Genomic DNA, 13,690 nt, shown 5'->3' with positions numbered 1-13,690 from the left:
AGCACTGCGCAACAGAATAGGAAAGCGAGGGCTTTCCTCTTAGGCTGAGACCAGGTGCGTTTATGCATGTGACCGTGTGTCCATGCATGTTATTGTATGTGAGAGAGTGTAAGTGTGTTGTGTACTGTATGTGTGTTTGTCTCTGTGTGTGCGTGTTATAAGAAAGTGTGTACTGTGTGTGTGTGTATGTCCTGTACCGGGGTACCATGAGTTCAGGCAGCCCTGGATGGCCCTCCACTCGCGCGGTCCCCACAGAAGCCATTAAGCTGTGTGGCTGGTGGGATAATGTGTTTGACTTGGCCGGCAGGGCAGGAACAGGTGCTGGGAGGGAGGCTCTGCTCAGGGCTACTACTCACTGGCTCCTTTGATGTGGTCCAAGGTCAGCCGTCTCTCCACCTCCCTCTCTATGCTCCTGCTAAAGGACTCAGCCCTGTTGCCGGCTGCAGCCCCACACAACTGCTGCTGACAGGCTTGTAAGCCCTCAACAATACAACAGGGTATATCGTATTGAGTGTAAGTTTAGATTTATAGAGAAAATCGACCCTGGAAAACAAGTGCTGCCAGGGTCAGATATTTTTGGTGTGTTTTTAAAATGCTACGTCATACAAAGTGCAGGCTAACATATAGTTAGAATGGATGACAAATACAGAAAGCTGAATTGAACAAGCAATGTATCACTGAAAGTTCTTCTTCCCCTGCTTAAATTGTGTTCATGTCAAGATGAACTATTCCGAAGTGACTCCACAACAACAAAGTTCTGACATTATGATGCTGGTTGGTCAAAGACAGAGGCCAGAGCGCTCTGTTGAGTCCAATGACTGCAGGGCCGAATGACATGATAGCAGCTCATCGTGCAGTTAACATGGCCAGGTAGGACGTGAGTAATGCTGCATTTAGCTCCAGGCCTCTGTACCTCAAGGTAAAGCCATTAGGGGCTGAGGATCGGCCTGAGATGAAGCGGCCCACTTGGGTTCAGGGAGGGAGAGGATGAAAACTAAAGCGCAGGCCGTCACAGGGCCCTGAAAGAGAGTTGCCTTTATTGGAAAAGCCCACTCCCTTACATTCCTCTGCCAAGATACTGGCCCTGGCCTGGGCCTCCCCAGAGCAGCGAGGATGGGAGACTGACTCAGACACAGGGTTCTGTTGTCTGGAGCTGTGCCACACACAGACATGCATGCACAATTGCACGCATACACTTTCATTGTAAACACACACACAGCGCACACACTCATTGTGCTGTCAGTCGCATACTCAACATGATACACGGTGGCTAAGCAGCAGCAGGAATCCTCCATTTCCTGAATGGGTAACACACCATCTTATAAAATGCAATTGATTGATTTATTGGGTTTCAGGGCTTGTTTCAGGTTGGATATTGGATGTGCTTTAGAGATTTCATGCCAGAGCCTTCTGTTTAAAGGAAAGGGCTACTCAATGATGGCTCACCTGGAGGGAGTGGTTCCAATATAAGGGTTGAAAATAATCTATTCATGGGCCTGAGCTTGACCAGTTATTATCTTATAATTCATAACCAAAATGAAAAGGCCTGATGTCAAAAGGAAAATACATACATAAAAGAGATTTCAAAGATTAAAAAGAAAAGGCCGACTGGGAACCATTCCCAGTATAATGTATGGTGTGTGCCTGGGAAAAATAGAGCCCTCCTACGTTTGGAGAGGTTCATGTTGAGGAGATGAGAGCAGTACAGCACTCTGTCATCCACAGATGATTCGTGGGATGGAATTTGACCACAGAGAGGAACCGAGAGAGGGTAGGTTATCATGGAGTTTTCCTGCCGTCCCTGCTACTTCACTCACCTTAAGAAAGGCTGACTGGACCGTGGCTCCTGAATCATTCTTTATATTGTGTCCAGCTATTACATCTCTGTTCGCTGAATTATTTTGTGAAATCATCAATATGCCAACAACGAGCAATAAATAACTGATAAAAGGGTTGAGGAATGGCTTTCCCATGATCGTTTACCGATAGATTTCATTAAATCATTTCCTTTATTTCACAATGTCAAAATGGGAAACATTTTCAAGGGAGAATGTAAATTCAGCGTACCACAAGCTGGCACTGAGTTTAGGTAAAGTAAGGTAAAGAGATTCAGCTTATCCCTACATTCCCTAATTGAATGTATTGGTGTACTGAATTGTTGTTCACCCAGCTACTACCTGCTCTGGAGGGATTTAAACAGGAGTTAGATACTGTGGTCTTTTTTGCCCCTTGTTAAAAAAAGGTTGTTCTTTTCAGGCCACACTTGTGTTCATTGACAGGGTTATCTTTATATGACTAAGGCTATGGTGGTCTAACAATGTTTGGCAAAGCTTTGATTGAGAGGCATTCTCAAATATCTCAGAATTAATACTCACATTCCTCTGTGTTGTGACTGTAGCTTGTAGACTGTTATTGTGCTCATTAAAACCTTATCCATTACCTGTTGGCCAACAATGAGCAGAAGTCTAAAAACACCGTCTGATAACAACCATAGGTCTCCACTGTCCCCTGAAAGCACACAGATAACCTCTTATCAATGAACTTACAGGGAGATAGAGGAATCATAACAGTTTTTCCCCCCTTCCTGTCGTCATTCCAAATGACACAGAGTAGGATGTAAAAGAGGAATACCAGGACAATTTCCGGCCATGGGAGATGACCTGATAGCCTGCCAGACAAAAATATGTGGAACCAACATTGGTTAGACGTTGGGAGTGACGGAAACCTTTAAAATAGTTATTATTTGTAAATAGTACATGGTATATAAAATTTAAAAAATTAACTGTAGAGGTATGTAATTGGCAAAGGATCCAGACATTCCACAACTTCTAGACGACAACAAGCGGCAGGTTCCCTGCAGAGGCCAGGCTGTGATGACAAGCCATTCTCTGCGTCCTTGCTGACCATTGTTCTGGCCGTGATTGAATGAGGAAGGTGTTTGTTGTTGCTGGCCCTCATCTGGGTTTCTTGGACTTGGCAGGGACTAGTAAGGCTGTGCCCAAACAGACCAAAAACACCCACGTGCCTCAGAGACGATTTGACCTTGGTGGTACAGTACATGGCAAAAAACGTATAGTGAACTTATTTGTTGAAGAAGGAATTCCATTTGAATCCCTTTCTAATTGCTTTTATACGCCACCTCGTTCTCATTTTAGAAACGGGCAGTGTATGAGGATAACCATGCTTCCCCTCTGATTTTTTCAAATGTCATAATTCATTATGCTGCAGTTCTTATAAGCTTATTTTCCCCACTTAGCAATTCTCAGGGTGAACATTTGCCACTGCCAAAGAATTCATATTACCACCTACTTCAGCGTCCACACAGGACCCATCCACCAGCTCCCTGTGGTGTTGTAATACTAGGTTATTAACTGGGAAGCACACCCAATTGTTCATTGCCATTTTCATTTGGACCCCACAGTAATTGAGTGAAAGGCCTATTATGTGATACAATGCAGGGGAGTGGGTGTATGGAGGCTAAATCTCAGGGGCTGTTGTAATGAATGCTTCTGTAAATGAATGCCCTCCACTTCACATTGTTCCATCGCTGACTTAAAATTGTTTCCCTTTTCAGCCCTCATCGACTAAGTTGAAAAGTGCACACGGGGTACTGCCAAAGGCCCCTGTCGGGCTTTCAGAAGCAGCAGTCCAGTTAGGGTTTATTGGTCCTGAATGTGTGAGAACACTGCGAGTCGGGGACAAGTAGAGCAGGCTGCAGACTGAAACAGCTATAGCACTCACCTCTTTGATCTCCACTTCAGAGAGGAGGTGATAAAAGCAGTGAGCCGAGAGACTATCCTAATACACATGGGTTATATTAGGTATATTCAATAAGGGGTGAGGGAATATCTTTCCATTCCACTCCAGACTCATCCTGAAACACACACCATCCATGCCATTTCAATGGATGTGGCCCCTTTTTTGTTTTGGAGAAACCGAGGCAGGCTAAGATCATACATTTCCTAATCTGTTTCTCCATAGTCCCCCCGTCAGGACTGCCGGTCTCCGGGTGCTTTTACCCTGACGATTTATGTTGGCAGGGAACTGCAGCCAGCTCCTCGACTGGGATTGCTGCGCTTTTTCCATAACAGGAAGAACACAATGGCTCCGATAGACAGAGGAGACGAAAAACAAGCCTTGGTTCCTGAGGCACGCGGCGGTGGGCCAGAGGGATGATAAAGCTGGTGTCAGCCGGTGCCCGACTTGCGCCGCACTCATCTTCCCGGAACGGCGAGTCTATCGGGGAAGGCTGAGACGGGAAGCGCACGCTCCGGGGGCACATCCTGTACGAACCGCCACAGGCCAGGGGGCTTTCCATTGACTTCAATGTCCACCATCACCTCGATCCCTGTCTCAAAGGTCATTGACCAGAGTGGACGTCTGCTTGGTACAGTGAGACATCCTCCAAACTAAAGTTAATCAGCTTCTCACAACAGTGGATGACTTAATAGGGGCGAAGGGCTTAGAGTACTTTCTCTTGAATAGCTAACACTGACTTTGTTGACCTTTTGGAATATATTCGGGAAGTTTTTTTCTCCCGCTCTCGATATAAACCGAAAAAATACACAAGGCCAGATGAAAGGTGCCTTGTTGGTGGAGGTGGGCTGCGTTTCCAGATTGTCACTCCTCATTAAGTGGTGATGGGCTGTCTGGCTTTGGCCAACTGTGCCCAGTCAGGGCTGGGGAGGGGAGGGGAGTGAGTGTTCTCCCTTGGCTGCACAACATCTGCTGGCACGGGCGTGCTCTCTCTGATCTCTGATGACACAACAGCCAGGGTGCCCGCCCTGACGCCAGTCACTCCCAGAGGGCGACCCAGTGCAACCGGACAGCAGCAGCGCCATTGCTGGTCAGTGCGAGCGAAGTGGAAAAGACTTGACTTCCCTGAAATGGGATACCTAGCTGTTTGAGCCCATCTAACAGATGTGTCAAAAGACATCGCTGAACTACGTAGTATACATTCGTGTTGAGAGAAAGAATCCACACTTGAGCCATGCCGAGTTTAGCAACACTTTATTTGACTTATACTGATTGATGAGGTCAGCACCCCCCCACACAACAATGGAGTCTTGAGTAAGGGGTCCATTCTGTGTTGATAAGAGCCATTTTAAATACTTATTCTGTCACTTTCCAACAGAGATATATCCTATTCCCAGGAGGTCAGGAATGTGTCAGGGTGTCCATCCCTCCATCAGTCTAAATAGCCTGCCATTGTCCAGTGAAAATACTTTCTCTAAACACAACACTTGCATTGTCGAGTAGGAACCTGCAAGTAAGCATTCATTGGACGATGTATACAATGTGTATTTCGTACATAAGACAAATAAAACTTCACAAAGTGCCTCTCTATTTAACAAGGGTACATAACAAGCCTGGGGAAACACCACTAAATAATGTCAGCAATTGACAAATTGAGCTGGCTTCAGTGAAGCCATTTTGGATTCATGTCTTTTGAGAGGTTGATTGTTGTACTTGATGTCAGAGGTTGACTGTACTCTATTCTGAAGAGTTGGTGAGGGATGCCTAGTTGGGGAAACTGCTTAGTGAGTAAAGTTTGAGATGTTGACCCAGCTTTGAGTAGCGCTTCTGACATGAAACATTTTCACTCGCACGTAGCTTTAAATATCTCACCTCAGAGCCAAATCCCAGTATATTTTCTTATACAGCTAAAGGCAAACACATCTATCCACACCTCAAAGTATGATTCCATAAAAAAAATCTCAAGATGTTAATAGCGTCACAGCCAAGGAAAAATCATGTTATTGCTAGTTTAAAAATGACATTTTCCATAAGATTACATATTCCATGTGCTTAGGACAGAAAATGTTGATTTTGATGGCCTGTGAAAATGCCACGTTGTTAATCACACTTTGTTATTTGTGATCTGGAAAATGTGGACTTTTGTGCAGCACTAGTGCTCAGAAATCCTCTGTTAGTGCCAATGACTATGTACCGCATCAACCAAAGGCAATACCTTCATTTCACACAAGCATACAGACCACAGGAGGCTGCTGAGGGGAGGACAGCTCATAGTAAAGGCCAGAACGGAGCGAATGGAATGGCACCAAACATGTATTTGATACCATTCCACCTATACCGCTCCAGCCATTACTACGAGCCCGTCTGCCCCAATTAAGGTGCCACCAACCTCCTGTGGTACAGACACACGCGGACGTACACACAGAGGATCAGAAGCGGGAGAACTTGGTCAGATCCTTCTTCATCTCGCTGTACATGACGCTGAGACGTCCGACAGCCTTGGCGTGCTCCTCGTCCACCTCCTCCTTCAGACGCTGCTGCTCCTTCAGAAACTCATCCCAGTCTTCCTTCCGTCTGTCTATGGTCACCTGCAGCTGGGTGCTCTGAGGTGCACAACACACAATGATCTGGGTTAGGCTCGACACAAAACATTTTCCAATTAAACAAAATGAAAACACACTTGTTGGAGAGATTTAGGTGGTACTCAATTCTCCTGTTTAGTGCCAAATGACCACAACTCTGGTCTGTTGTCACAATCATTGCCTGAATGTAAATGACTGTCAATGGTTAAATAACATTGGTAATTCATTTGAGGAGAGCATGCATCTTTACCTGCTGTGCTTCTAGCGCCCTCTGCTGGATCCTCTGTGACATGTGATTCGCAGCCTCCACTGTAGGAAAACACAATGAACAAATGTTACATTCAACTACTTTCTGGCCTTAACAGAAAAGTAGTTGAAATAATACAATGCAGTTGAAATTCTGTGACACATGAATGTAATACGTATTTTTCGTTATGTTTGGGACCCCAGGAAGACTAGCTGTCGTCATTGCGTTAGCGAATGGTGATCCTAATAAAATTAAATAAAACAATACAATAACTCAAATCACTCGATATGACAACTGCAGTTGCTAGCAATTGAAATACATGCCGTCTAGGTAAGGAAGAGAGGCTTACGTCGGGTGAGAGCCTCAAAGAGGTGTTGATGCATGTGTTCTGAACACTTGGGCAACATCTGCTCGTTGGTCTCCACTACCATTTTGTTCAGGTTGTCCAGCAAACGGCTCTCTCTGAATCCACGTTTCTCCTTCAAAATCACAAAGAAGTATATGTTAACAAATATCAAATTACAATTAATAAAATCACATTGTATGCACCATTATGTTACGGTGCATCTTTCCAAGCTGAATATTTACCTCAAATTCTCTCACAAAGTAGCGGATCTCCCCTTGTATGACAGGCCTATGGTCTATTAGCCTGGACTGAATATCACCAACATCTAATGGGAGACACAAACCATAAAATCTTGTCATGTTGAGCAATTGCTAATGTCATATATATTGAAACTTAATTCTAGGGCTTGCAGTCAAAACTGGGGTTAATTCAATTTCATCCCAAGGAATTCATGAAGTGTCCCCGGAGAAAATAATGAAATATTTTCACATATGAATACTTTACAGTAAAATAATCTGAATTCCTATTAACCCGATGTCAATTTAGGCCTGAATTGATTGGGGGGGTAAAGGAAATCTAGATAAGGAAAAGTAATACTTACTCAGAAAACTAGCGTTTCTATTGGCCACGTTCAGTAAACAGGGCGGGACTTACCTGCATTTGTCCAATTGAAACGCTAGTTTTTGTTGCAACTAGGACGTTTTGTAACTGTTCTGGGTAATGGATTACACCCGAGGTGAAGCTGCCTAAAACAGATCTGGGACCAGGCTAGAGGCTGCAAATTGTATGCGTTAATACTACAACACATGACTCTCTCGAGTTGTGCAGGCTAGCTAGCGAGTTTTCTACAATTAATAATACTTGTAACACGATAATGAACTCACCTTTGGCTATCTTGTCCATAGTTACGCGTTAATACACAAAAATCAAATAGTTACTTTAAACCTCGACAACACGTGAAATGCTTTGTTAAGCAGTTGGTTAGGATAGAATGAGCTTGCTAAAATAGCTTTCAACCTATTTTCGACAAGGTAGATATTTACATGCAATTTATCATATGCGAATTTGCAAATATTTAGCTCCAGCGTAGCTTAAATATAATCTAGCAAAAACCAAAACTGTAACTGTTGTCAGCTGATTTAAAGTCAGCTGATACAAATTCTCGAACTACTTCCGGGTACAAGGTCTTGGCTCAAACCAAACCTCCCAAAACGGGGGCCACACTTACATGAGGTAAATTCTGAGGTACCTGTACAGTAGGTACAGTACAGACTCATCATCAGTCGTCACTATAATACATGTATAAACTGTAGGTGTAGCCTACATATTTAGCAGCAAATTTCTATCACCAATGGTTTATGATCGCTCTCTCTCCTCCCTCTGTGCGTCTACGCGTACGTACGTGTGTGTGTGTGTGTGTGTGTGTGTGAGAGATGAGGCGTTTAAATTGCTTTATTGTCATTGATTAATTGTAATTTATTCCAAGGCAATGCAATGATAATGATGGAGGATAGAGGTCTTGCATATGAGTCAGGACTGCCGATGTCAGTCTTGCGCTATGGTGTGGCTTTATAAGGGAATTCTCTGCATACAGTTCAATGAATTGAAGTGTATGTTAGCAAAGAGAGATGATCCATTTAAATCCGTAAAATACACACATAACGCCACCCCATTCTAGCTGATGACAGTAGTAATTATAGGGATTGGCCATCATTTTGAAGGATTTCATCAAGTAATACCTTATTGTGTGTGGCTGTCACATGGATTTAGAATTTAAACATTATGCTGTGTGTGCAGTGTCGGTCCTAGCAAGAAATACTAGCTATATGTGAATATAAATTGTGGACTTTAAAATACAGATTATCCACTACACCTCCCAACCCCTTGGTTTTGTGCATCGTCCATTCAACCAGTAAACTAAGTACTATAATATTATGGGCCACTGTATCCTCACAAAAATGATGAATATGTACACATGTACAATTAGCCTAGATTATTTAGTGGGCTTGTTCTTCAAAAGTCATGCAGATATAATATAAAGATAAGTTTGAGATCACTTAGTAGACTATTTCTTCTGGGTAGAGTAATACTTCAGTTTTTTACAAAAAAGTGTGCTGCCTTAATTTGCCACTAGGTGGAAACAATGTCCACAATGTCCAGTCTGGTTAATGAGACCCTGTTCAGTAAATTATTTTCGGATAGAAAGTTCATGACGTTGAACAATTGAAATGCAAATATATTACCTCCTCTCAGTGTAGGCCTGTTTAGATACAAGTACTCCTGGCTAAAAAAAACACATTAAGAACATAAACATATTAGAATGCATTAATAAAGGGGGTTGTTTGGGGCTAGTTTTGCATGTTCAGACGTCAAACATTTGTTTGAAAATAAGTGCCTGCTATTACTCAGAAATGTCACTTCCACTTAAAGAAAGCCTTCAGACATGAGCTAATTCTCGTCCTGACCACATGATTTAGATAAATAGTTGTTATCTGCATCATTGATTTTGATCGCCGTCTATTAAAGAGATTGCAGTCATGAGATGTTCGTGTGCCGATTGATCAACTGCCATCGCAGAGTGCTCCAGGGTCCATCGACCAAGAGTGCATTAGAAATCTTTGACGTTTGTGAAAATTTTAAATCGATTGCATACAAACAAGGTCAGATACAACATGAAAGTTGGACAAAACAGCACTTATGCAGTATGACAATGACATAAACTATTCCCCTGTTGTGTTTATAATGTACATGTGCAGCTGTGCAGCCAAATAATATTTTGATTAACTGCACAGCATTTCACAAATGATGAATCAAATATTTTGTTATACTCTAAAAATACGTATTCCTCTATTTAATTAACTTGTTTCATTTGAAGTATGCGCAATATGCGTAATGTATTGTAATGTAGATACAATGTAGTACAGTAACAGAATTTAAGAGTATAACATAATTATAGTTATGATTAAAAATGTAATTACATGCTAAGAGACATGATATTCAATCAAAAATGAATAGTCACTGCCAATTTGCTCATTAGAGAAGAAATAAAGCAAACATAATTTACAGTTGTTGAATTATACATATTTTTTTTATTTCAAAAGTACTTCCACCAATAACTGTACATTCTGTTTTGATTGACTTTATGTAAAAGGATTAAAATGTTTTATGTTCTGTAGTTGACAGTGAATTAACACACTTGAATCACATCTAAAGAAATGAGTGAACTGAGCTAAAGCCACAAAAAAGTGCAGATTGTGAAACTGAATGCACCTCTTAACGTGATTTTACTGTATCTCCACTGTTTGGTGGAAAAAATACTAAATTGTCATACTTGAGTAGAAGTAGAAAATAAAAGTAAATGCTATACATGAAATTCAAGAAATGGCACTGTCTTTGTCCACTATTATCTGCCAGGATTGTGTTCCAGTAAGGTTTGCAAGTGATTGGCCCTTGTATGAGCCATATCATGCGTATACATACATCTCTCTCACAGGTCTATTAATTGAATTCAGTGACAGTGGTGGTCTCTTCGCTGCACACTTCTGTTCTGAAATAGCAAGGCTTTTCAAGGGTAGATAACACAAAGTGGGGTGCATTCAAATAGTTGTTAAAGAAAGTCAAATAATAAAGATAGTCAAATAAAAATGTTGTAACAATGTTTCCTGCAATATTTCTAAAATAAATAACATGTTAAATCTTCATTAATAAGTTGTGAAAAATGCTAAATATTTTCACAATGTGAAACAGATTTTATGAGACAATCCTACAATTTATATATAAATATAAATATTTAGCAATACATTTTGTAATGTGCAATTTATTCAATCAGCTACAATTGTAATTTCCCTCCATAGAATGTTGATTTGTCTCCCATAATTTTGTTCTCATAAACCACAGCCGTGCTCTTCCTTTGCTCAGACTGCAGTAACATGGCTGAGGTCCTGGAGCATTGAGTCCTTAGACAAACGGTGAGTGTTCTGTGGGAGGTCTGGATGAGTGGTTTACAAAACATACCCATCAGGCCTGTTAGCGTGCTGACGGCTTAGAAAACACAGCTCCTTTTTTTCTTCTTCTCCACACAGCCCCTAACGACGGTGCTGCTCACATTACCCAATGGGTATAATTATTTTGCATTACATTTCTCTCTGTCCCTCACTCTCTCTCCACCTCCTCTCTCTGGCTCTGGTCATGATCTCTGGGCCCTTGGAGAAGGCCAGAGGGACCATGGTGCTTGGCGTTCACAGCACGCTGAGTGCCAGTGACTGTGGCTCTGAACAGGTGCCGGTGGAAGGGGTCGGATGGGTGGGATTACTCACTGCCTGGGCGGGGGCCTCCTCCTGCCACACACCCACCTGCCCCCCTCTTCTCCTCTCTCTCTCAGCCAGTCAGCCAGCTCACACTGCTCAGGTCAGTGGTCCTGGTGCCACTCGCTGCATCCTGAAGGCTACTCCTGAGCTGCCCACCTCCACCATGTCAGAGAACGAGAGAGGCCCGGGGAAATAACTGGAGCCCTGGTAATAGTGGCACCTCAGGAGGCATGGCGGAGCATGACGCTGCCCTGCTGTCATGTTCTCCCAGGGCCAAGAAAGCAAGGGGCCGAGTGGAGGAAGGCAGCAACAAGCAACATGAAGCAGTGGCAGCCACGTAGCTCACAGCCTGAAAATCAACATATGTAGTCATCTTGTGCTTTTTGGGAAATTCTTTTTTTTTTCGCCAAGCAACCTTGTCAGCCGCGTCTTGCGATTTGTAAACTGCCCCTCCTTGGAGTGGAACGATTGTGTCGTTTACGATTAGTGTTCTCAGCGGGCCCCGGTTTGGGGCTGTCCCCAGGATTAGCGGGCCGCTGCGCTGTCACTTCTCCCACGGGGCCGTCCACCGCAACTATAATCCAACCAAAGGATTGCCTCATCCGAGTGCGGCGGTGTCCAAGTCAACTGCCGGCAACAGGCAGGGAGAGGCCCAAACCTGTTGAGGCAGACCCTCCCACACCACGACGGCAATCAAAGTGACAGCCACAGGAGAGAAAGTAGGGACATTTTCTTTGCGTGAGCGAAATAAGTCCCCTGGCAGAATACCCCCCCCCCCCCCCAAACACTTCTCCTTCTACCCCTTTACCATGTTGGCGGAGGAGCGGGGGCCGGTCTTGACGGTTGAGAAGTTTTTTGTGGGGCCTTGATTTTTGACGTGGGACAGAGGGGGCGCTCGGGGGCGGCTGTGTTTGGAGTGGTGCCTCGTCAGATTAGATGCATGCTGGCTGGTTTTGATGGCCAACCTGGACAGACAAGCCCTGCCAGGCACAAACTGCTCAGGCACATGATGTCAGAAGGACAAAAAATTATCCACCGCGAGACCAAGGAGACAGATGACACCCAGCAGGAAGCGAGAGCCAAATCTGTAAGCATCCACAATCCAGCTGGCTAGCCCTAGGGTACCTGTCTCTCTGAAGTGGAATCCGCATCACCCCATGAGCTGTCAAATTAGCTCACAGGACTGGAAATGCTGAAAAGATTTGGCCCCTATAAAATGTTATTAATTCATTTTTGCTTCCTGTCCTGAGAAGACAGAAAAAAAACACAAAACAAAAACAGAAGTCAGACCTCCTTCTGTGTGGACCTGTGGAGGAACATACCGTAATCCCAATGCATGCATAGACACATAACACACACACACATATACACACACACTTTATATTCACACACACAAAAACACAAGCAGACGTACATGCCAAAACACACGCACATACAGTACATATGCATGCAACTGTGCGTGCACACACCCTCACGCACAGGACGATCATTCACACGCACATGCACACACAGACTCACATATACAGTGCCAGGGGGAAGTTTACAATTACTGCATGTGTTAAGCAGTCACCTGGGAGAGATGCACTGTGTTTGTAGAAAAATACATTTCCAACAAGCCTTTCCCTCATGTCCTTGTTCTAAGAGAGTGGCAGAAAAACAGACATTTAAAAAGATCTTATCAAAATGTTTATTTTTTAAAATTATTTTTTACAAATAAACAGATTTTTTGTTGAGACAAAGGATTGATAATTTGATATTTTATTTGAATCAAATGTAGGTCTTGAAATGAGTTACATTCAAATGATTTATTCATTTGCTTGTTCTATACATAGGAGGCACATTTGAATGTGGGGAAAATAGAAGTGAGATGATAGTTTTACAGAAGCAAATAAATGACAAGTTAAAGTACAGAATATTTAGTGAAACATTTCAGATTTCAACTGTATGAGAAAAAATATTACAATAATAGTCATGTTAAATTACAGTATTCGTGTACTTTACATTAAATAAAGAAGACCATAAATAATGTGTGGTACACATTACCCAACATTTAGATAGATGGAGGCACAAGACAAACCTGGCAGCAAAATGTCTCTCTACCTGCTCTAAATCTATCAGTGGAAGTTTTAGCGCTTGAAAGCGAGCTCTCCACTACCGTGTCCAAATCCTAGCAGGCACATTGCCACCCTAATGGCCGCAGCGGGTCGTCTTTGGACAGGGCAGTACAGTACACCCCTGAGAGGGGGACAAGTGACTGCCGTCCCTGTGTGTGACGTGACCCCCTTCGGAGAGGCGCGTCCTGCCAGAGAGAGACGGGGGACAGTGGGACGTAAGATGGGACCTGACAGGAGTTTAGCGCTGGTGTCCGCCAAGGCAGATGACGGCGGCCTCCTTGAGGGAAAGGCTGTCGTCCGTGTGTCCCACATCTCAGAGAGTTGTTGCTCTCTTTCAC

The 13,690-nt window shown here is 43.4% G+C and overlaps 1 protein-coding gene across 3 annotated transcripts; it reads right to left on the bottom strand.

The window, feature by feature from the left end:
- Nucleotides 1–4,995: 4,995 nt before the first annotated feature.
- On the bottom strand, nucleotides 4,996–8,298 carry LOC139367045 (biogenesis of lysosomal organelles complex-1, subunit 5, muted). Of its 3 annotated transcripts, none has more exons than XM_071105002.1 (5): nucleotides 8,160–8,298; nucleotides 7,174–7,256; nucleotides 6,935–7,064; nucleotides 6,589–6,647; nucleotides 4,996–6,359 (listed from the first exon to the last, which is right to left on the bottom strand). In XM_071105002.1, the coding sequence occupies exons 1-5, from the start codon at nucleotides 8,209–8,211 to the stop codon at nucleotides 6,186–6,188; spliced, it is 498 nt and encodes a 165-aa protein (XP_070961103.1). In that variant the 5' UTR covers nucleotides 8,212–8,298; the 3' UTR covers nucleotides 4,996–6,185. The 3 variants fall into 3 exon arrangements, with proteins under 3 accessions (XP_070961103.1, XP_070961105.1, XP_070961104.1); XM_071105004.1 differs by lacking the exon at nucleotides 8,160–8,298 and adding an exon at nucleotides 7,816–8,100; XM_071105003.1 differs by lacking the exon at nucleotides 8,160–8,298 and having other exon boundaries at nucleotides 7,174–7,501.
- Nucleotides 8,299–13,690: the final 5,392 nt, after the last annotated feature.

The sequence above is a fragment of the Oncorhynchus clarkii genome, chromosome 15 (assembly GCF_045791955.1).
Source record: "Oncorhynchus clarkii lewisi isolate Uvic-CL-2024 chromosome 15, UVic_Ocla_1.0, whole genome shotgun sequence".
Taxonomy (NCBI): Eukaryota; Metazoa; Chordata; class Actinopteri; order Salmoniformes; family Salmonidae; genus Oncorhynchus; species Oncorhynchus clarkii.
The sequence above is the reverse complement of the archived record's forward strand: the minus strand, read 5'-3'. Positions and strand labels throughout refer to the sequence as shown.

Coding starts and splice junctions, on each gene's coding strand:
- LOC139367045 (XM_071105002.1), bottom strand. CDS start 8,211: ATGATGAGTCTGTACTGTACCTACTGTACAGGTACCTCAGAATTTACC. Junction 7,257..8,159: donor TACCTCAGAATTTACCTCAT/GTAAGTGTGGCC, acceptor GTCTCCCATTAG/ATGTTGGTGATATTCAGTCC. Junction 6,360..6,588: donor GGGCGCTAGAAGCACAGCAG/GTAAAGATGCAT, acceptor TGTGCACCTCAG/AGCACCCAGCTGCAGGTGAC.